The following is a 23,330-nucleotide window of genomic DNA, read 5'->3' on the forward strand; positions in this document are numbered from 1 at the left end:
TCTGCACCTGGCTTCTGTTTGAAGAGGAGGTTACTCCCCTTGGCTGTAACTGACGTTCTGCGAGATGAGCCTGCCTGGAGGTGCATCCCAGTGCCACAGACCAGATTCTTTCCAGCAGTGCATTGGGGGCTGCACATGCGCCTGGTGGAAAAGATGGGGGGGGCTCGAAGTAGAGGGGAAGAAGGGAGGGTAGTGGAGCACCTACAGGGGTGCTTATCTCAAAGAACATTAGTTACAGCCAATGTGAGGAACCTCCTCTGCTTCTTCGAGAGACATGCCTGGGGGTGCTCCACAACAGGCAACTGCAAAGCAATGTGTCTTCTGGAGGCAGGGCCCTCGGCTCAGGAAGGTAAGCTGTCTTTAGTCCAGCCTTTGCTACTCTTGTAGATTGAAGAGGGCTGGTGGAAAGTGCGTAGTGCTTAGTGAACGTATCAGCAATGGGAACCTTCCTCGGGTAAGGAACCAAAGTGGCGACCACTCTCATGGAGTGTGCACGGACTGAGGTAGGTGGTGATAAATGACTCAAATCGTAGCACATTATGATGCAGTCCGAGGTCCAGAGGAATAGTCTTTGAGCCCCTTGCTACGCCCTGCAATGGAGACAGAGTCTAGAGGACAACCTAACGGGTCTCGTTCCGTGGAGGTAGGAGAGCACCCTGCAGACGTCCAGTGTGTGTATCTGTGCCTCAAACAGGTTGGGCAAGAGGCTTGGGAAAATATACATGCAAGTGTATTGTTTGATTAAGGTGGAAGGCAGAGTGTACTTTGGATGCATCTGTAGAGAGACTCTGTCCTTAAAAAAGATGATGAATGGTGGGTCTGCAATGGTGGGGCAGCCATCTCTCCCACCCGACGTGCTGACATCATTGCAACTAGGACATTATTTGAGCAGTACGTGGAGAAGGGAGCACATGGCCATAGGTTTGAATGGACGGTTGTGAGCGTGGTTAGTATCAAATGTAGGTCCCATGGTGCCTGTGGAGAAGCAACATCAGGATACAGAATGTGTAGTAGGCCTTTGAGGAAGTGTTTGGTCGTGGGATGTGCGACTACCATGGTGTCATCATCAGTCATGTGGAACGTTGTTCTTGCTGCGAGATGTACTCTAATGGAGCTCATGGAAAGATGGGGCTGCTTGAGATGCAGTAATCATTCAAGGATTGCAAGTAAGGGGGCATCCTCCGGTTATATGTTACAGGAAGCAGCTCAATGTACAAAACAAGACCATTTGTTACGCTACGTCTTCCTCGTTGCAGGGGTCCTGCTGTGGATGAACATGTCCTGTACCTGGTCTGAACATTGTAATCCTATGCCCATGAACCATGCCTTGAGGTGAAGCCTGAGACATTGTGGGCAGGGAGGTTGGGTTCCTGGTTGGAATAGTATGCTCAGTTTGCATGGGAGTGTGATCAGATGATGCAGAGTCATAGAATCATAGAGCTGGAAAAGACCTCAGGAGGTCATTGAGTCTAGCCCCTGCCCAAACCAGGACCACTCCCAACTAAATCATCGCAGCCAGGGCTTTGTCAAGCTGAGACTTAAAAACCTCTAAGGATTCCACCACCTCCCTAGGTAACCCATTCCAGTGCTTTACCCCCATTCCTAGTGAAATAGTTTTTCCTAGTATCCAACCTAGACCTCCCTCACTGTAACTTGAGACCATTGCTCCTCGTTCTGCCATCGGTCACCACCGAGAACAGCCTCTCTCTATCTTCTCTGGAACCTCTCTTCAGGTAGTTGAAGGCTGCTATCAAATCCCCCCCTCACTCTTCTCTTCTGCAGACTAAACAGACCCATGGTAGGTGTGCAAGCCTTCCAGCTCTTTCCTCTCTTGGTTAGGTGGATCCCATTTCTGTTCAGGTCATTCTGTTCAGGAGGGGAAACCATGGTTCTCCTTTGAGTGGTTCCTGTGGGTGCTCTACTCTGGGTGCTGGTGCATCCTCGCGCCGGCGACCGGAGACTTTTTCCAGCAGTTTCTGCCGCACTGTGCAGGCGCCAGAGAGAGCCCTCTACTGCCGTTGGAAGCCTAAGGTGCCTGTGCGGCATGGCTCCTCAGTTCCTTCTCTACTGTCCTCGGCAGCAGACACAGCCGCTGAGTTCTCCTCATTTCTGTTTAAAAAAAAGGATACATACCCAATTTAACTCCATAGTTTCCTCAGTATGCAAGTTTTTTAGCCCTTTTCTCCTTACCCAGTCTGTTAAAAAAAAAAAATTTCCATTGGAATTCACCTCTTTTCCTCCCGGGCACCGCATGCCCGGCTCACCCAGCTTTAAGAAATGCGAGGCATGCTGCGATGCGATGCCCATTTCTGACAGGCACTCTAAGTGCATAAAGTGCTTGGGAGAGGCACACCAGATGCAAAAGTGCTCCCACTGCCTTAAATAGTGACCGAGAGTGCACTGTGACCGAGCCAATAGACTCAAGACGCTCCTATGTGAAAAGTCCCTTCGCCCATCTTCTGAGGACTCTCCCACAGCTCCAAAACAGGCAGCAGAGTAAGGGTACGGATAAAAATCATCCCTCTACCCAGTCCAGCCACAGGGCCTCAAAAACGGGCCTTTCCCCAACTCCCTCACTACCCTCGGCACCGACAGCCACACGGGTCAGCATCTGAGAGAGACCGGGACTTCAGGTACGGTGCCGTGTAAGACAGGGCCAATTCATAAGAGAGCCCACTCAGAACCAAAGCAGAGATCAATGGCACCGCAACTTATGGCATCGGGGGCACATGATGCTCCGACCGTACCAACTGGCCAGGGTTCAGACCGAACAGCACTGAAGTACCATCCTAAACCGCCACCGATGCCTGCACCAAAGAAACCCCCCACCGCCGCCAGAACATTCGGCACCGGAGCTGATTGCTGTGTCGCCGTCGCCACCTTCAGCACCTACAACCGGTATTCTTCAATTCCACCACCCTCTCCGGGCCTTCTACCACCAATGGGCCCTCATTACATCAGACAAATGGGTCCTGGAATTGATCCAATATGGCTACACTATCCCATTCACTTCCCTGCCTCCCACCCATCCTCCCATCCTGTCCCTTTTCAGGGATCCATCTCACAAAACCCTTCTCGATCAAGAGGTTTCACATCTTCTACAACGGGCCGCCATCTTCTACAACTGGTTCTATAACCAGTACCACCAGAGTTCCAAGGTCGAGGACTCTACTCAACTTACTTCCTAACCCAGAAAAAGAGTGGAGGATGGCAAGCCATTTTGGATTTGAGGCAACTCAACAAGTATATCGCCTACCAATGTTTCAAGATGGTAACTAGCGACAATAATCCCTGCATTCCATCAAGGAGATTGGCTTTCAGCTCTCGACCTTCAGGATGCCTACGTCCATATCATGACCCATCTGCTCACAGACGTTTTCTGCATTTTATCATGGGTACCTGGCACTACCAGTACCAGGTCCTCCCCTTTGGCCTCTCAATCGCTCCAAGGATCTTCTCCAAAACCCTAGCAGTTGTAATGACCACACTCCAACGTCAATGGGGTCATGATATACCCGTATTTGGACGATTGCCTCATAAAATGTTCCTCTTTCCAAGAAACGAAGGCCATGACCGATACCGCAATGCACCTTCTGGTCAACCTGGGTTTTCATATAAACCACACAAAATCCTCTCTACTTCCAATGCAGAGGTTGGAGTTCATAGGTGCTTACCTCAACATGGTAGCAGCAAAGGCTACCCTACCCAAACACAGGTTCGCTACCATCTGTGACCTGATCAATACTGCATGTTTAACTCCTACCATGACGGTATGCCAATGTCTCAAAATTCTCAGGCATATGGCCTCTACGACATACGTAGTCAGGCTTGTCAGACTCCACATGAGGGGTCTACAATCATAGAATCATAGACTAATAGGACTGGAAGGGACCTCGAGAGGTCATCGAGTCCAGCACCCCGCCCTCAAGGCAGGACCAAGCTCCGTCTACACCATCCCTGACAGATGTCTATCTAACCTGTTCTTAAATATCTCAGAGAGGGAGATTCCACCACCTCCCTTGGCAATTTATTCCAATATTTGACCACCCTGACCGTTAGGAATTTTTTCCTAATGTCCAATCTAAACCTCCCCTGCTGCACTTTAAGCCCGTTACTCCTTGTCCTGTCCTCAGAAACCAAGAGGAACAAATTTTCTCCTTCCTCCTTGTGACACCCTTTTAGATATTTGAAAACCGCTATCATGTCCCCCCTTAATCTTCTTTTTTCCAAACTAAACAAGCCCAGTTCATGAAGCCTGGCTTCATAGGTCATGTTCTCTAAACCATGTTATCATGGTTGATAACATCCTACAAACCTTCCAGAGAGCCACTCTCCAAAATGGTGGCTGTCCCACCCCGTATTCTTAATTCTCTCCGCTGGTGGACAGACCCACAGAACATGCTAGTAGGCTTATTCTCTTCCAGAACCTTCCACCTACAATGATGGAGCTGACACTTGCAACGGATGCTTCCCTTATGGGCTGGGGAGCCCATTTGGGCAATGTTACAGCACAGGACAAATGGTCGTTGACAGAATAAGCCTTCCATATCAACTTCCTCGAACTACGAGCAGTCAGATACGCGTGCCAACATGTCAAACAATACACTGTGCACAAGTCAATTACCATCATGAAAGACAATACCACATGCTCTCGATCCCTATCTCTGTGTGCGGAAGCCATCGAGTTCTGGAACTGGTGCCTTGCACATCAGGTCACTCCGGTAGCCACTTACCTCCCAGGGGTACTCAACGTCACAGCGGACACTCTAAGCTGCACATTCCACAATCAACATGAATGGGAGATAGACAGACATGCTCTCATTCCACTTTTTCCTCCAGTGGGGACAACCAGACATAGATCTCTTCGCCACAAAAAACAACAGAAAGTGCCACCTATACTGCTCCAGAGGAGCCCTGGGGAAACATTCCCTCGCAGATGCCTCTTCCATCTCATGGAACACTCATCTCCTTTATGCCTTCCCGCCCTTCCCCCTACTGCACAAAGTCCTCAACAAAATCAGGACGGACCAGGCACGTTATTTTGGTGGCACCTGCTTGGCCCAGACAAATATGGTATCCTTACCTTCACAGGAGGGTGAGGACGGATCCGTTCCCATTCCCGCTCCAGCACGACCTCCTGTCACAGAATCACGGGATGACTCTCCATCTGGACCTCTGCAAGCTCCATCTCCACACCTGGCTCCTTCATGGCTTCAGGATGCCGAGATTACGTGTTCGGAACTGGTAAAGGAGATACTAATCAATAGTAGGAAACAATTCACAAGGAAAACATACTTATACAAATGGAAGAGATTTTTCTCATTGGTATAACGATTTACACACAACACGCCCAGTGTCTACCCCCCCTTCCCTACTTTGTTAGACTACTTACTATCCCTAAAACAGTCAGGCCTTGCCCTTAGCACAATCAGAGTACATGCGGCCGCCATAGCAGCCTTTCATCACCCTATCAACGGCGCTTCCTTCCTCGCTAATCTGTTACCTAAATGCTTCCTTAAAAGGGTTGCAGAACACCTTCCCGCCTGTCCGCCCGCCAGTCCCTGTCTGGGATCTCAACAATATTCTCAAAAGCTTGACAAAGCCACTAGCCACCTGCAGTTGGTCCCATTTGTCCATGAAGGTGTCCTTTCTGGTTGCTATAACCTCCAGCAGGAGGGTGAGTGAATTCGCGGCCTTGATGGCCGATCCTCTTTACACGGTATTCACAAATGACAGAGTGACACTCCGACCTCACCCGAAGTTCCTCCCTGAAGTGCCTTCCCCCTTTCATGTTAACAAACCTATACACTTACCTGCGTTTTTTCACAAGCCACAGGCCGATCCAGTTCAGGCTGCATGGCACACACTCGATGTCCGGAGGGCACTAGCATTTTACGTGGATCGAACTAAGCCCTGGTGAGCCTCTCCTAGGCTGTTTTTGTCCTACACTGAATGATCTAGAGGACAGGCAGTCTCATCTCAGAGAATTTCGAAGTGGATCACCTCCTGTATTAGAACTTGCTATAACTCAGATGATAAACACTTACCTGAATTCATAACAGCTCATTTATGTCTTCTACAACTGCCTTCCTTAGCAATGTTCCTCTTCAAGACATTTGCAACGCCGCCACCTAGTCATCTGACCACACATTTGCGCAACATTACGCACTTTCTTCTTCGATTGCGTGTTCTATGGCAGTGGGACATGCAGTACTATCCACAGTGACTACCACATGGCTCCAAACCCACTTTTGCGAGCCGACAACAACTCTGTAGTCACCCAGAGTGGAGCACCCATGGGGGCCATTCAAAGAAGAAGAAAGAGTTACACACCCTGTGCAGTAACGGTGGCTCTTCGAGATGTGTCCCTGTGGGTGCTCCACTACGCTCCCTTCTTCCCCTGCTTTGAAGCCTCGTACTCTAGCAGGTAGAGAAGGAACGGAGGAGCTGCGCCGCGCAGGCGCCTTAGGATTCCAACGGCAGTAGAGGGCACTCTGGTGCTTGCGCAGTGTGGCAGAAACTGCTGGAAAAAGTCTCCGGTCGCCGGTGCGAGGACGCACCAGCACCCAGAGTGGAGCACCCACGGGGACACATCTCGAAGAACCACTGTTACTGCACAAGGTAACTCTTTCTTGTCAGGGCCAAAAGGGGGCTATTGGGATAATTCTCTCTTTGTCCTTCCGTATTCTGATGAGTACTCTGTTGAGGAGGACAAAGGGACAGAATACATAAGAGTAGGTGATCATTCCACTTGAGGATAAGAGCATCTCTGAGTGAGTGCTCTCTCATGCCCACCCTGGAGCAATAAAGTTGGAACTTTTTGTTTGTTTGGGTAACAAATAGGTCTTATGTGACGGTATCCCAAATGGGAAAATATCTGAAAGATCGTTCTGCCACTTGTGATCTTGTGGTAGGGTTCTGCTTAGGGCATTTGCTAATTCCGGTGGTGTTTAGGGCACCGGAGATGCCATAAGTGAGGGAGATACCATGACTGAGGCACTAGTTCCAGAGTGCTATGGCTTCCATGCATAGGGCATGGGATCATATCCTGCCTTGTCTGTTTATATAAAATATACAGGCCGTATTGTCGGTAAATATCCTGACGTGTGTTCTGGTGATGTGAAGTAGAAAACACTGGCATGCAAACTAGACAGCCCTGAGCTCGAGGACATTGATGTGTAGAGTCCTCTCTGATGGAGTCCATAGGCCCTGGGTTGTAAGGTCTCATGCGTGTGCTCCCCAGCCCATGAGGGAAGCAGCCATGATGATGACCTCTATAGATTCCGGGGTTTGGAAGGGTATGCCCCTGCATAAACTGTAGTTTTGTCCACCACAGTATTGCTCTTTTTACTATGTTGGAAACAGACAGTGTTTTGATCAGGGAGTGCAGGTTGGGCTTGTAATTTGCTCTGAGTCATCCCTGGAGGCACCTCAATAATAGACAGGCGCAGGGGACCATGGGGTTGCAGGACACCATGTGTCCCAAGAGTTAACAGTCATGGACGGTGATGCCATCATTATACAGAGCGATTGGACTAGCTCACAGATCCTTAGGAATCTGTCAGGGGGCAGTGGCTGAAGCAGAGTTGAGGTATGCCCCGATAAATTGTACTGACTGAGTCAGCGGAAGGACTGACTTGTTCTCATTGATTAGGAGTCCCTGAGATTAGAAGCACTGTTGTACCAGATGGGTGCAGCGATAGGATTCATCTCAAGTTCTTGCCTTGCTAAGGCAATTGTTGAGGCATGGATAAATGGTAATGTCCTATTTTCTGAGGTGGGCCCTAACCACTTAGAGAAAACCCTCGATGTCATGGAAAGTCTGAAGGATAGCACTGTATATTGGCAGTGCTGCGTACGTAGGTGAAACTATCTGTGAGTAGGTCAAATGAACACATGAAAATATGATTCTTGTACATCGGGAGATGAAAACCAATCACTGAACTCCAAATAGGGGATAATGTGACCATTTTGAACTTTTGCCTCTTCACGAATTTGTTCAGAGCCCTCAAATCAAGAATTGGGCACCAACCTCCAGTTTTTTTCTGAGTGAGGAAGTAATGAGAATAAAACCCAGTCCTCTGAAATTCTGGGGGAACAGATTCTATAGCATCCAATTGTAGAAGGTGATCTACTTCCTGTAATATAGCCTCATGAGAGGGGTCCAGGAACAGGATAGGAATGTGATGGTATATCCAAATGAAATTGTCTGTAGCACCAATTTGTCAGATGTAATGTTGTGCCATTTGTCATAGAATGGCAAAAAACGATAGGTGAAAGGTTTCCTAGTGTTTGGGAGTTCTGGAGAAAGTAAGATGGTTTTCAGTTTTTCAGCGGATGCCTCAAATTTGCTTATTGGGTTGAGGTGGACGATTGGTAGCATTCCCTGATTGAGTCTATGCTGCTGTCTGCCAAGACTATGTTGTTGGTGTGGCAGGTTCTCCTGCCTTTAGTTTTGGTACGTGAACTGCGGATATCTCAGCCTCTGGCATGGTCGGTATCTATATTGCCTTCTCCTTGTTGCAGGTGTCTGAATGCTGAAGGAGCGTAGTGTGGTCCCGGAGTCTCTCATGGAATGGAGGACTTCATTGATTTTAGATTAAAAGAGCTTTTTGCCCTCAAATGGTAGATCTTCCATGGATGACTCAATTTCTAAAGGGAAGGCAGAGGAACTGAACCATGAAGACTGTCTCATGACAACTGCTGTGGCTGTTGCCCTTATGGCTGGGTCTGTTGCATCTAGGGCAGCTTGAAGGGCTGTCCTTCATATTGCCTGGCCCTCTGCAATGACCTCTCTAAACTGCGTCTTTTTTGCCTCTGGTCTATTGTCAAAAAAAGTATTAAACTTTGTGTAATTGTTAAAATCGTATTTACTGAGGAGCGTAGCATAATTGGCTACTCTTAGTTGTAATGTAGCTGAAGTATACATCTCTTACCAAGTGTGTTAAGTCTTTAATTTATCTCTGTTGGATGGCATGGAATGGTTTTTCTGTTGCTTATTTTTTTGCTGAGCTACATTGACTACCAAGAAGTTTGGTGGTGAATGAGTAAATAAAAACTCCGCCCCCTTTGGGGTCTGCCTTTTTGCAGGTGGGAGGAATTGAGGCAGGGGTTTTCCAAAGGATTTTGGCAGGTTCCATGATGGCTGAGTTGATAGGGAAGGCAATTTTTGAGGAAGGCGTAGCCTGCAGGATGTTGGTTAACTCGTGTTGTGTGTCCTGCACTTCTGCCATCGCAATGTTTAGGTCAGCTGCAACTCTCTTAAAAAGTTCCTGAAAAGAGGTGAAGACTTCAGTGGCTGCTGAGGGCGGTGGCACGCTAGCCTCATCTGTCACAGATGGTGAGTTTGTATCTAATAATGCATCCAGACCTAAGTCAGTGGATTGCTGTTCATCAATTTAATTTTGTTCCCTTTGTATTAGAGGGGATTGGGATGGGAGAAAGTGCTTTTATAGTATGCATTGTCTTAGCCTCTTTGTGTGATGTTGAGGCCATGGGCTCCAATATTGCCATTTTGGTAGACAAGGTATGGGTGATGGTATCCATGGATATGGAACCCAGGGGTCCATGTCCACATTGGTAGGGTGGACACAGTTGGCATTGGATGAATGTTCTGATGTTTCTGTGTGCGCCACCAACTGGGGGTGAGAAAACCCCTGGCTCATCATCACTTGATAAAGTAGGTGATAATGTGTATTTGGATGATGCTGAGTAAGATAGTTTATTGGTGTTTAAAAATGGAGAGAGTTAAAAGTTGAGACTGCAAGGTCTCCGATGCTGGTAGCTAATAGTAGGAATAAATGGTACCGAGGCTAATGGTGTTGCACTTGGCATTGGCACCTGTAAATTCCACGCACAGAGCACACAGTGTGAGAATTTGCTGTGGTCAGCAATGGCTGGGCAATGCCGGTAGGCTGCACCATCAGCTGTTGTGGTGCCATTGTAAGCACTCTCAGCATCATGATCTTAGGAGCTATGCTGTTGCCGAGTTCTGTGAGGCAGGCACTGAATGGCCTGTAGCCTCCGTATGGATGCCACGTGAGGTGAGTTTGGGTGTGTCTAGACTACAGGGTTTTGTCGACAATAGTGGACTTTTGTCAACAAAACTATACCTGCGTCTACACTACCACCGAGTTCTGTTGATATAACGTTGACAGAACTTGGCAGTTTTGTCGACGATGGTAAACCTCATTCTACGAGGAATAATACCTTTTGTCGACAGAGTTCTGTCAACAGAAGGCATTATTGCATCTACACCAGTGTTTCCCAATTGGTGCTCCATGGAACCCCAGGGTTCCGCAAAGCGAAAGTAAGGGTTCCGAGAGAACGCAGCATTGCCCCGCCCCCTCTTAAACAGACCGAGTATTTTGCAGGCTTTTTTTTTGCTCAACCAGTTCTGGAGGGGCTTTTTTTTTTGCTTGCCAAATTTTACTCTGGGAACCCTAGGGGTTCCTTGAAATTATTTTAAGCTGAAAAGGGTTCCGTAGCAAAATAAAATCAGGAAACACTGATCTACACTGTCCTTTGCGTCTACACTCTCATGTCAACAAAGCTGGATGTAGAACTTGATATAGTCTAGACAGAACTGGATGTAGTCTAGACGATCTTTGTCGTATCTGCTGACAAAGCCTCTGTTGACAAAAGCCTGTAGTCTAGACATACCCTTTGTGGGGAGCTTGGTCAGCACTGGATGTGCCCAGCTTATCGTATGTGCTGAGGCATGATTTGTTGTCAGCTTCTCTCACCTAGCTCCCGGTCTAACGTCGTTTAGGTGACTGCAGGTCTTGTGGCAGAGAGGCAGCATGTTTCTTTGGGGATTTCTTGGGTTTGTCTCCTTATTGTTGGCAATCTGCTCCAGAGCCCGGATCTGAGAAAGAGTGTTTGCCCTTCTCAATCATGAGCATTTTTAAATGGAGATCTCTTTCTTTCCATGTTTGTGCCTTAAGTTTAGCACAGTGTGGGCAGTCCCGTTGAACGTGGAAGCCCGCACAACACTTGATACATTTTGCATGGCTGTCTGAGGCGGGCATTGCCTCAATGCCATCTGTGCAACATTTGAAACCCGGTGAGCCCATCATCCCAGGTGGGTGATCTTAAGCAGCAGGAGAACCAACTTGGGGATGAATGGCAGTTTGGAGAGTGGGGAGTTTGGTGAAGAACTTGGCAAACAACTACGGAGAACTTGGAGTTAACTAATCTATTTATCTACAGAGAACGTTAGAGGAATGAAGAGCACTGCAGAGGTCTGTCTTGAGCCAGAGACGCTATGAAGGAACTGAGGGGAGGGTGGCTGCGCATGCACAGTAGTGCTGGACAGTACCGTGCGCAGCCCACAATGCACTGCTAGGAAGAATCCACTCTGTGGTGCTGGGTGACACCTGCTGTGGAGCACCCCCAGCGACATCTCTCAAAGAAGAATTGATCTCTCTTAAATATGGAAGATCAGAATTGCACACAGTATTGCAGATGAGGGGGGAGATCCCATTATACAATAGTAACACTTCTATATTTCTTCTGGAAATATAGTACCTGCTGCATTCTAGGATTGCATTAATCTTTTTCATGGTGATGTTTTATTCATGCAGACAACAACAGAGATGTTCAAGCTTGGGGGATTTAGTCTTAGGAACCTAAATCATCTAATACTTCAAGAGGTGGCCTGATTTTTAGATGGGTTGCATGCCCCCAGCTCTCTCTGAATACTGGCCATAGTATTTAAAACTGAATAATGCTTCCACTTTTCACTGGCACTAGAAAATGAAACCCAGAAACCATGGCGTTGTTAGGAGGATTTACTGCTGTGGTGTCCTCACAGGTCTCTGGCTTCGTCGATGATGATAACCAGAAGGCTGCTTGTGTGTGTGTTCAATGAGCAGACCCCAAGAGGACTCCCAAAGACCACAAACCAGATAAGGATCAAAGGTGCCAGGCCAGGTTTACTGTTAAGCGAAGTACGGTAACACTTGTCAGGAGATTCTGCTGAACCACTACACATATGTACTTGCCACAATGGAATGGCTCAATCAGTGGAAAATTTCCACTGCTCACTAGGTCATACAAAGACTGTCTCCCTTTCCCCCTCCACACTTCTTTATATACAGATACAAACAATCACACCTCACTGCTGATGTATCAGGCTGCCACCCTCTGATGCTACTTAGATACTACCCATCACCCTGTGCCTCATGATTAGATCACCTCTATCCATCATGCTGTCATTTTAGACACTTTCCTGAACCTGGGTCTGTATCTGTGAGGAATGAGTACCAGGGTCTTTTTTGAGTACTATGTGATTTCAACTTATGACCAGTTCCAATTATTGTTCTGCACCTGGGCGTATTAGCAATTAGTGTTTTGCACTCAGACCTGTTTCTGCCAAGTTTTGTGAGCAGGGGTCTGCCTCTTTCTCACTGCTTAGCTTCATGTTAGCCATGTTTTGTCCATTGTTAGCTAGGCCTCAAACCAGGCCTGTGCTATATTGGTTTATGTTTTAGGCCTTCATCTTATTACACATGGCACCATCTAAACCTTTGGAATAGTCCAAGGAAAATCAAATACTGAAGGCACCAGCCACTACACACCAGAGCTAGTCAGATATTAAAAGATTCCTTTTCTGGAGATCCAATAAGGGGAACTGTTGGTACTAGTAACAGACTAGAGGCTGTCATTGCTACTCCATCACTCAAAACCCATTCAAGATGCTAATGGCCTTGTTATTTCCTCTAAGGACTGTCTGTTGGCCCCTATGAAGTGAACTGTGCAGGTGATGGCAAACAGATGTCTAGATCACAAAGTGGCACTCGCTGTCCTGTACCTACCTCTACAGTCTATCATCAGGCTATTCTATAGTTACAAATGAGTCTTCAAGGCTGTCCCCAACTCTAAATTCACTTCAAATAGAGAACTCAGTGAGAGCTGCTGACTTTGAAAATCAATATTTTATTTTACTTGAATGTGCAAATAAATATTTAAAAAAACCTACATTCAAAGAGCTGGCAAAGCAATTACAAGCCCCAAAGCAAATATCCTTCAAAAAATGGAAGAGCAAACTTTCTTCAATCAATTTCATGCTAGAAGATACACAGCATTCAAAGGCTGAAATCTCAAATGTTAACAGGCCTCTCTCAAACACATTGGCACCACCCACTTATTTCATTCACATCATTTGCTACTATCACATTTGAGATAATAGTGCTGTAAAGGATGAAAGTCTCAATCCATTCAGATTATAAATTAAGGTTTACAAAATAAGGATGCTTAAAAATACCTGAAGTACACTTAAAAATGTCAGGGAGACTGACCAGGGTCCATGCGTGTATTAGCCTTATGCACCCTGGGAGGCTTGGAATCAATTGCATTTTAAGCCACAAGTTGCAACCTACTTTCTAGTAAACATTTGTCTATCACAAAACCATAACAAAATTTGGCACAGTTGGTCATCTCTCCTGGGAGACAGCAGAGAGCTGAATAGGACTGAGGTGCATTTGAGGCTGTGTGGAGACAAAAGAGGCATTGCACTAGTCAGACCTACCCCAGCTTCTTATAGAGTTCCATCCCTTACCCAAAACAAGCCAAGGGCTTTGAAAAAATCTCCTTCATATTTCAGCCACTGGAATCAGTAGACAATGAGAATTTGGGTTCGTGGAAGAAAGCAAACCGCTGGCAATGGATGTGCATGTGGCCACAAAAGCCAAAATATCAATCTTGCTGCCTCCCACTCGCAGATTATCTTTCAAAAAAGAAACAACTGGCAGTTTTGGTCAATTGTGCAAAATAACCCATTTCTTCTGTTGTGAGAGACAAGTGGATCAGTGGGGTAAACAGCACAACTCCCACAGGCTGCTACTTGGATCCAGCAGAAATTATAACCATATTTTATAACTAGGGATGTTAAAATTAGATTAATCAACTAACTGAATAGTCGATGGAATTTCCGTCGACTATTCGATTAGTCAATAAGGGCACTTCCTCTTCAAAATGAAGAAGAAGTGCCACGCGGAGTTCCGCCTCAGAAACGTATGGCCCCCAGCAGGGGCTCTTCAAAGATTAAAAAGCACGTGGAGCCAGGGGCCAGCAAGGAGTTCTCCCCTGACCCCAGCTCCATGTGGGCGCTTCCGCTTTGAAACGTACAAGAGCCCCAGTGTATTTCAAAGCGTACACGCTGCATGGAGCCCAGAGTCAGCAGGGGACTGCCCGCTGGCCCTGGGCTCCATGCGACATTTCAAGCTTTGAAATGCACAAGAGCCCTCTGCTGGGGTTCAAAGTCCCCCACTGGCCGCAGGCTCCATGCGGGTTCTTCCGCTTGGAAATCCAAAAGAGCCTCAGCAGAGATTCTTGTACATTTCAGAGGTGGAATGCCACTGCTGCTCCCCGTCCCTTCCACGGAGCTGGAGGGAACCAGCTTTTAAGTTGGCTCCCCCTGCATCCGCTCTCCCCTCCCCCCGCCTCTTTCTGATGAGGTAGCAAGGTGGGGGGAAGCGACTAGTCAACTAGTGTGTTGACTTACATCCCTATATATAATCACAGAAACAAAGGTCAGGACACCTTGCGTCAGGATTGAAAGGAAGTTACATGGTGTCATGAGGCAAATCTATTTTACACAGGATTATGTGCTATTCCAGGTTCCTGCAACACACAAGTGAAATCAAATCACGATGGGCTTGCAGGGCTGCCCTGACTCTGAACTTACTAGTCCTCTTGATAGGTTTAAGTCAGAAGATGAATGTAGAGTTCTGTATGGTTCAGAGGTTCGTGGATGGGTTTTTGTGTTGGGGGGGCGCAGAATTCAGGGCGAGGCATAGAAAGTGCCAGTGGAATAGCTTGTTTACACTTACACCTGGACAGAATCCTCCCCTGAATACATACTTCAGTGTGTCACTGTAAAAGAGCGTCTTGTAGAGGTACCAGCAAGACACCAGTATCTAGGAAGTTCTCCAAGGCAAAACAAACATGCTTTAAGAGCTCCATCTACTGATCCTCTTTGTAAGTGTGACTATTCCTGAAGTACCGAGGGATCCTGGATGCACCCAGTGAAAACGAAGTGTCTGCAAAACACAGTTCCAGGGGCTGTCAATCAGCACACAAAACAAACAAAACCCCTCGTGGATTTTATTCCAACTTCAAGCAGCGCCTGACATGAGAAAGCAGGATATTGCAGGGTGACAGTTTTATAAAGATTGACAGGGAAGCCAAATACAGAATTCTCTGCAAAGGTAGAGGATGTGCCTGGACTCAGCACTGCAGCCTATGGAGCCATTTCTGATGAGCACCTGCTCTGAAACCTTTGCCCAACCTAGCCGCTTTAAAATTCAAAGGTCTCACTTCCCTCCCTGATGTCTCAGGATTTGACATTTCCCCACCATAGCAGCAGTAATGCTCACGGCATTCATAGCTTCATTAGTTCGAACAGATAATGCAACTGATAACCCGCAGCCCATGGCAAAGCCAGGTGCTCTGGGCCCACCGGCACTGAGGGGTTATAAGAAGTTCTACAGACTGAGGCATGGCATGAAATGCACAGGGACATGAAACATTAAACACTTCCAAAAGAAGAAGCAGCTGCCAGTGCCAGCTCTAGCACCCATCATGCTCTATACTGGGTAGAGCACACAGCTCACTCAGCCACCCCAGCTACTCTGTCCCTTTAATGCAGCAGTCATTAACAGCTCTTCTAGAGCTGTGCACTCAGCGTCTCCCACGTAGTCACCTCACCTTACTCAGCCCTTCCCACACCAGCTTGCTTGTGGTAGGCCTGAAGCTACAAAGTGACTGTACAAAGTGGCAATGCTAAGAGCTCTCTTTCAGGAATGGCTTTAGAACTCTGCACGACGACACAGCCTGGAGGATCACACCGCTAGGAGACAATTCTATGCCATATGGAAAATACATCATAACCCAAATTAAAATGCTGTTTGGATAAATATCATTAATACATACATAGCATTCCACCGCTATTCTCAGAGTAAAAGTGTTTTGCCGGCAAAGCTCCTGCTTGGCATGGTCACATGGCTGAGTCTCTCCTCATGGTGAGGCTGGATGGCGACTGTATTGAACTCTGTATCTATTCACAGGGACTCCATGCACATTCATTGTCTCACAAGTTGTTTTGCATGGGACCATGTCCTCGTCCTCATCACCCATTAGCCAGTCTTGAACCAGTTCTGTTGCCTCTACAGTAACATGCTCTTCGAGCCACCTGCTGTGCCACTCTTCAAACTGTTGGTGGTGTTTGAGCAGAACCATGGGCTGCACCTGAGACAAGGACAGTAAAGGTTACTAAAAGACTCATAGGGGAAAAGTTTTCGGCTCTTTGGACATTGAGGCCTAGTCTACACTATAGTACTCCCTCCTTTCCCCCCCCCCAGTTGTTCTTAGCTAAACAACTTCAAGTTCATGAACAGCATAGTTGAAGTTGTCATCCTTACTATTGTGTCTTCTATGTGGTAAGGTTGGCGGGGCTGCTTTCCTGTCGATTCGGCTACTCTTCTCGTCCTGATGGAGTACTGCAGTCTCCAGGAGAGCGCTTGGAAGTTGATTTATCATGTCTAAGCAGACACAATAAATCAACCACCAATGGATCAATTGCTGCAGCATGGATCCACTGTGTAGTTAAGACAAGCCCTGAGACATTTATGCTTTAAAACAATCAATCAGAGGAGCACATATCTCTTGTACCTGCCATGGAACTATCTTCTAGTGTCACTTGGGAGACAGAGCTATGGCCTGTAAACTACAGTCTGCAGCATTTACCAGTTCCTCTGCTATTTCAATCACTGGGGAGATGTGACTCTAGAGAGCAGTCTGTAGGAATACAGCCACAAAAGGAGGATATTGATATAACAGGCATCACAGAAACTTAGTGGAATGAGGACAATCAATGGGACACAGCTGTACCAGGGTAAAAATACATCAGAAGACAAGGTGCTAGTTGGGGGAGTGGCATTATACATGAAAGAAAAATCAAATTAAGTAAAAATCTTAAATTAATCAAAATGTTCCATAGACTCTCCATGGGTAGTAATTCCATGCTCTAATAATAAGAATATAGTAGTAGGGATATATTATCGACCACCTGATCAGGACAGTGACTATGAAATGCTAAGGGAGATTAGATAGGCTATCAAAATAAAAATAACTCAATAACAGTGGGACATTTCAACTATCCCCATATTTACTGGGTACACATCGCCTCAGGACAGGGTGCAGAGGTAAAATTTCTTGATACCTTAAATGAATGCTTCTTGGGGCATCTGGTTCTGGCACCCACAAGGGGAGAGGCAATTCTTGATTTAGTCCTAAGTGGAGCACAGGATCTGGTCCAAGGGGTAAATATTGGAAATAGTGACCATAATGTGATAAAATCTAACATCCCTGTGGTGGGAAAAACACCTCAGCAGTCCAACACTGTGGCATTTAATTTCAGAAAGGGGAACTACACAAAAATGAGGAGGTTAGCCGAATAGAAATTAAGAGGTACAATGCCAAAAGTAAAATCCCTGCAAGCTGAAAGGAAACTTTTTAAAGACACCATAATAGAGGAGCTCCAACTTATATGTATACCCCAAATGTAAAAACACTAAGAGAATCAAAAAAGTGCTATCATGGCTTTACAACCAAATAAAAGGAGCAGTGAGAGATAAAAAGGCATCATTTAAAAAGTGGAAGTTAAATCCTAGTGAGAAAAATAGAAAGGAACATAAACTCTATCAAATTAAGTGTAAAAATATAATAAGAAAAGCCAAATAGGAGTTTGAAAAACAACTACCCAAAAACCAAAAAGTAATAGCAAAATGTTTAAGTACATCAGAAGCAAGAAGCCGGCTAAACAACCAGTGGGGCCCCGGACGATCAAGACACCAAAGGAGTGCGCAAAGACGATAAAGTTATTGTGTAGAAATGAAATTAATTATTTGCTTTGGTCTTCATGGCTAAGGATGTTAGGGAGATTCCCAAACCTGAGTCATTCTTATTAGGTGACAAATCTGAGGAATTGTCCCAGTCTGTGGTGTCATTAAAGGTGGTTTTGGGACAAACTGATAAATTTAACAGTAACAAGTCACCAGGACCAGACGGCATTCACCCAAGAGTTCTGAAAGAACTCAAATGGGAAACTGCAGAACTATTAACTGTGGTTTGTAACCTATCCTTTAAATCAGCTTCTAAACCCAATGACTGGAAGATAGCTAATGTAACACCAATATTTAAAAAGGGCTCTAAAGGTGATCCTGGCAATTACAGATCAGTAAGTCCAACATCAGAACTGGGCAAATTAGTTGAAACTATAGTAAAGAATAAAATTTTCAGACACACAGATGAACATAATTTGCTGGGGAAAAGTCAACATTTTCTGTAAAGGGAAATCATGCCTTACTAATCTACTAGAGTTCTTTGAAGGGGTCAACAAACACGTGGACAAGAGGGATCCAGTAGATATAGTGTATTTAGATTTCCAGAAAGCCTTTGACAAGGTCCCTCACCAAAGGCTGTTAAGTAAAGTAAGTTGTCATGGGATAAGAGGGAAGGTCCTCTCATGGACTGATAAGTGGTTAAAAGTCAGGAAACAAAGAGTAGGAATAAATGGTAAGTTTTCAGAATGGAGAGAGGACCACCCCACGGGTCCGTACTGGGATCAATCCTATTCAACCTATTTATAAAGGATTTGGAGAAAGGGGTAAACAGTGAGGTGGCAAAATCTGCAGATGATAATAAACTGCTCAAGATAGACAGACAAAAGCAGACTGTGAAGAGCTTCAAAAAGATCTCACAAAACTAAGTGACTGGGTAACAAAATGGAAAACTAAATTTAATTTTCATAAATGTAAAGTAATGCACATAGAAAAAAAAACCAATCCCAACTATACATCCAGGGCTAATTTAGCTAGTCAAGAGAGAAATCTTGGAGTCATTGTAGATAATTCTCTGAAAACATCCACTCAATGTGCAGCAGCAGTCAAAAAAGCAAACACAATGTTAGGAATCATTAAAAAAGGGATAGAAAATAAGATAGAGAATATCTTATTGCCTCTATATAAAACCATGGTACACCCACATCTTGATTACTGTGTATAGATGTGGTCACCTCATCGCAAAAAAGATATATTGGCATTGGAAAAGGTTCAGAAAAGGGAAAGAAAATGATTAGGGGTTTGGAACGGGTCCCATATGAAGAAAAGACTGACTTTTCAGCTTAGAAAAGGGGGATATGATAGAGGGCTATGAAATCATGACTGGTGTGGAAAAAGTGAATAAAGAAAAGTTATTTACTTGTTCCCATAAGAACTAGGGGTCACCAAATGAAATTAATAGGTAATAGGCTGAAAATAAACAAAAGGAAGTTTTTCTTCACACAAAGCACAGTCAACTCATGGAACTCCTTGTCAGAGGAGGTTGTGAAGACCAGGACTTGAACAGGGTTCAACAAAGAACTAGATCAGTGGCTCCCAACCTTTTCCAGATGGAGACCCATTTTGAAAATTCAAACTTGGTGACTAGGTGACCAAGGGCAATTCAAAAAATGTGTGAAGGCTCCTTAAGAGCCACCTGGGGAGACACCTAGCGACCCTTTTGAAATGTAATGGTGACCCATATTTGGGTCCCGACCCATAGGCTGGGAAATCCTGAACTAGATGAATTCATGGAGGTTAGGTCCATCAATAGCTATTAGCCAGGAAGCGTAGCAATGATGTCACTAGTCTCTGTCAGAGGCTGGGAAAGGATGACGGGAGAGGGATTGCTTGAAGATTGTCTGTTCTGTTCACTCCCTCTGGGACATCTGGTATTGGCCACTGTCGGAAGACAGGATACTGGGCTAGATAGACTTTTGGTCTGACTCAGCCTGGCTGTTCTTATGTTCACAAGACTCCTGTCACTGCAGTTCTCGTAGCTCAAGTTCCCCATCTCTACCAGTGCCTGAGCTGTAGAGAGAAAAACAGGACATGCACCTGCTTGGCTCGGGAAAGAGTCCCCCGCCTGTACATGTAATCCTCAGAGTTCATGATGAACATCATTTTGTGGGTGTTAAGCTTGAATCTGCAGTCCATGTTGCATGCACTTTCCACACCAATCAGTCTCTTCCAGGAGCTCTTGACTTCACTCCGCAGAGCTCTCACTTGCTTGCATTGCCACTTGCGGAATTTTTTAAGGTTCCTAGAACAAAAACAAGTATTATGAAATAATTTTAAATCCCTGTCCACTCAACTTCCACACTCCTAGTCACAAAAGGTCACAGCATGAACTTCACATTTCTATGACTGGCTCTTCTCAGGAACTTTGCTTCCACACCATCTCCCTACCCCCAAGCTTGGCACAGTTTCGTGATGAAGCACAGAAGGATTAGGCCTTAAATTCCCCCTAAAAGAGGGATTGCTTAGAAGATAGTACTACTCTCTTTTATTGCACACACTGTATTCTGTGAAAACCGGAATGCTGCCCGTACTGCCCTTGTGCGGGGTGCAGTCCAGAGGTGCCTGTATTTGCCTGGAACAGTGTATACAGTATATTAGTTTGGAAGTGTTAAGGACGGAAGGTGCAAGAGGAATACAATTATAAGGGACTCTTCCATGCAGGCCAGGAATAGAACCAAAATAACCTCAATACAGAGGGTAACAGCAGAGCCAGCTGTTGCGGGCAAGACCCCGGGGGAGAGCTCACCTTTGCAGAAAAACCGGTTTCAGTAAGAAGCCATCATTCTGGTTGTTTGGGACGCCCTCCACCCCAACGTACTGTTCCATGTAGTTAGCCAAGTGCTACACAAGAAAGACCACGTCCAAGTCATATCTCCCCAGTCAGAATACACTTAGTTGCCCTAAAAGCATATATCCAGGCTGCTTTTAAAGCTGCCTATACCTAACCCAACCACCCCAAGACAATTTGCATTTAAATCCAGTTCTGTATCAGCAGCCTCTATGAATGACACACAGTCCACCACATGTTCTACCCCAAATATAGTCATTTTCCTAGGAAAGCCATACCTGACAGCCTCCCTTGCCAGTGCCACAGAGGTATCCCTTGCATCTTAATTACCTGAACCTCCACAGGATCTTCTGTTTGGGTTTCTTCTGTGTCTAGTAGCTCAATGGTCATTATCACCTGCCCTTTCCTTTGAAGAAACATAACCTGTAATGAAGTGAGAAACGGGGAAAATCACCTGGCACCTCCAGAGCTAGCAGGAGCCCAGATCAGCCTGCTGAATTTTCACAGAAATCCAGCTGAACATGACAGATTGGAAGTGAATATACAACATGTTACCCTGATGGCTGGCCACACAGAAACTTAGGCTCAATTCTTGCTTCCACTTTCTCCTTTTATCCACCCCCCTGTGTCTTGGAGATATAATGGCTTTCAATACCATCATTATACAGATGTCCCTTCATCTCTCAAGCTCATTCTGGGGATTTCCTCCTTTTCTGAAGTCTGCTACTCTACCTGCCCCATCCACCTCTTGGCTCAGTAACTCCTCAAACTCAATACATCAGAACAAAGCTCCATCCTTCCTTCCAGTTTCTTCCTGACTCATCGCCCTCCAAGACAGACAGGTGCTCCATTATCCTCCCTCTGCTTCTCCAGCCCTCTCTGAACCAGCCTGCTTGGCCCTCTGCAGAAAGACTCCATCTGTCCACATTTAAATTAGGGATGTTAGTGTACAGTCCTTTAATTGATAAACCAATAAACCATATGATTTATCCCCCCGCTCTCCCCCTTGCTGTCTCTGTATAAAAAACAGTTTCCGCCTGCCACCCCACACTGCTGCCTCTGATACACAGGCAGTAGCGCAGAGCGGTCCCTGGGAGTGGGGCCAGGAGCGCACTGGCTGCCCACCCCAAGGCCCATTGAATAATCGTGTAACTGCTAAGATTTGGTGTACTTATACAATTATTACATTAACGATCTCTAACATCCTCATTTAAAACCTTTCTTGAAATTCACTGTCCACAAAGACTTCCAACTCTAATCCTGCCACTGACACTCAGCACACACTTCTAGACACGCCTAGGTCTAAGTGCAGCTAGCATTCATGCTGCCTGTCCTTTCAGCTCTCCTCGCCTGCTGCCCTGTCAGGAAAGGGCTGTGTCTTATTTGTGCTACTTGCCTTTAAGATGTTACTATTCAGATAGTTCCTTCACTGAAAGGCTTCCCGTGTGTCTAATACGAGCAAACTCTCTGACAGACGCTTGGGTCACAGACTCTGTGGCTAGGAATTACAAAGATACTGTCTGAGCCAAGAGATAAATGTAACTCCCCTGGCACTAAGTAACAGGATTCGGCTCATTTCTTAGGAGTGAGGATATCTGGAGAGCATCAGCCTGCTGCCACCTGCACCACTCCATTCGGTGTCAGGTAATTCCCATTAAGCAAACTCTCACCTTGAAGCAATTCTCATCTGCCATGCAGCGTTCAGCCTTCCACTGATAGCTGGTCTCCTTGGCTGCCCGGACACATCGGGAGGACAGGTTGCCTCCAGCAGCGCCATGTTTTCTCTCACTCAAGTAGAGCTCCACAACCTTCAGGCAGATATCATCACTCACAAGATGGTGAAGCTATTATCAAGAGAAAAAGGGGGTTAGCAACTTTTTAGTCTTACCTCTGCCCCCACCCTCCCCCCCCCCATTTTGCAATGAATGTAACAGAAGGAGCAAAGGGCAGTCAAGTCTTAAAGCATTTCTTTAAACATCTCATTACTAAACAGGTAACAGAGAGCTGGTTAATATGGTAAGTGTGAACCCTCTTATGTGTTTCTCAAACTGGTCATCACACCCACTCTGAGAAAGCTGCTACCGGGCCACTCCCGTTTGTTTACTTATTGGCTCCACAACCATGGAGCCTCGCAGCTCCCATTGGCTATAGTTTGTCGTTTGTAGCCAAAGGGAGCCATGGGGAGCTGTGGCCCAGGTCACGCCGCTTCCCACAGTTCCCCTTGGCTGCAAATGGCAAACCGCAGCCCAGGGGAGCTGCGAGGCTCCATGGCTGCAGAGCTGGTAAACAAACAAATTGGAGCGCCTCAGTAGCAGGTCTCTGAGCAAGGGTCCATGGACCTCTTTGAGAAACACTGTTCTAACTCAACTCCTAATCAAAGCTTCCCAATGGCTCTGGTAGGGACAGTCAAGTATCACCAACAGAGAAATCTATGCCATATGTAATTGTAAGTTGGCTGGCCACAGGAATTTCAGTTCACAAACTGCTTTTTTCTCCTGTTTTTAGCAAGCTGTTTCCTTTGACTATTTCTTCTGCCTTTTTTCCATCACCTACTAACAACTGAGTAAACACCTCAGAAGAAATCTTGGCTTCTTATGTTTGCAGGACACACTGTAATCCTGACTGTACTATATTAGCCA

At 46.1% G+C, this 23,330-nt stretch overlaps 1 protein-coding gene across 4 annotated transcripts in view; it reads right to left on the minus strand.

Annotated features, from left to right (window-relative positions):
• Positions 1-12,919: 12,919 nt before the first annotated feature.
• Positions 12,920-23,330, minus strand: part of SIN3B (SIN3 transcription regulator family member B) — a 36,620-nt gene continuing 26,209 nt past the window's right edge. For all 4 annotated transcript variants that reach the window (XM_075903350.1, XM_075903349.1, XM_075903351.1 and 1 more), the window contains 5 exons: positions 22,362-22,535; positions 21,022-21,114; positions 20,650-20,744; positions 19,941-20,145; positions 12,920-16,251 (listed from right to left, as the gene is read on the minus strand). In XM_075903350.1, the coding sequence (XP_075759465.1) occupies positions 16,021-16,251; positions 19,941-20,145; positions 20,650-20,744; positions 21,022-21,114; positions 22,362-22,535 (798 nt within the window). In that variant the 3' untranslated portion in view covers positions 12,920-16,020. The remainder of the gene's footprint in view (positions 16,252-19,940; positions 20,146-20,649; positions 20,745-21,021; positions 21,115-22,361; positions 22,536-23,330) is intronic.

This window comes from Pelodiscus sinensis, chromosome 19, assembly GCF_049634645.1.
Source record: "Pelodiscus sinensis isolate JC-2024 chromosome 19, ASM4963464v1, whole genome shotgun sequence".
NCBI classification, from domain to species: domain Eukaryota; kingdom Metazoa; phylum Chordata; order Testudines; family Trionychidae; genus Pelodiscus; species Pelodiscus sinensis.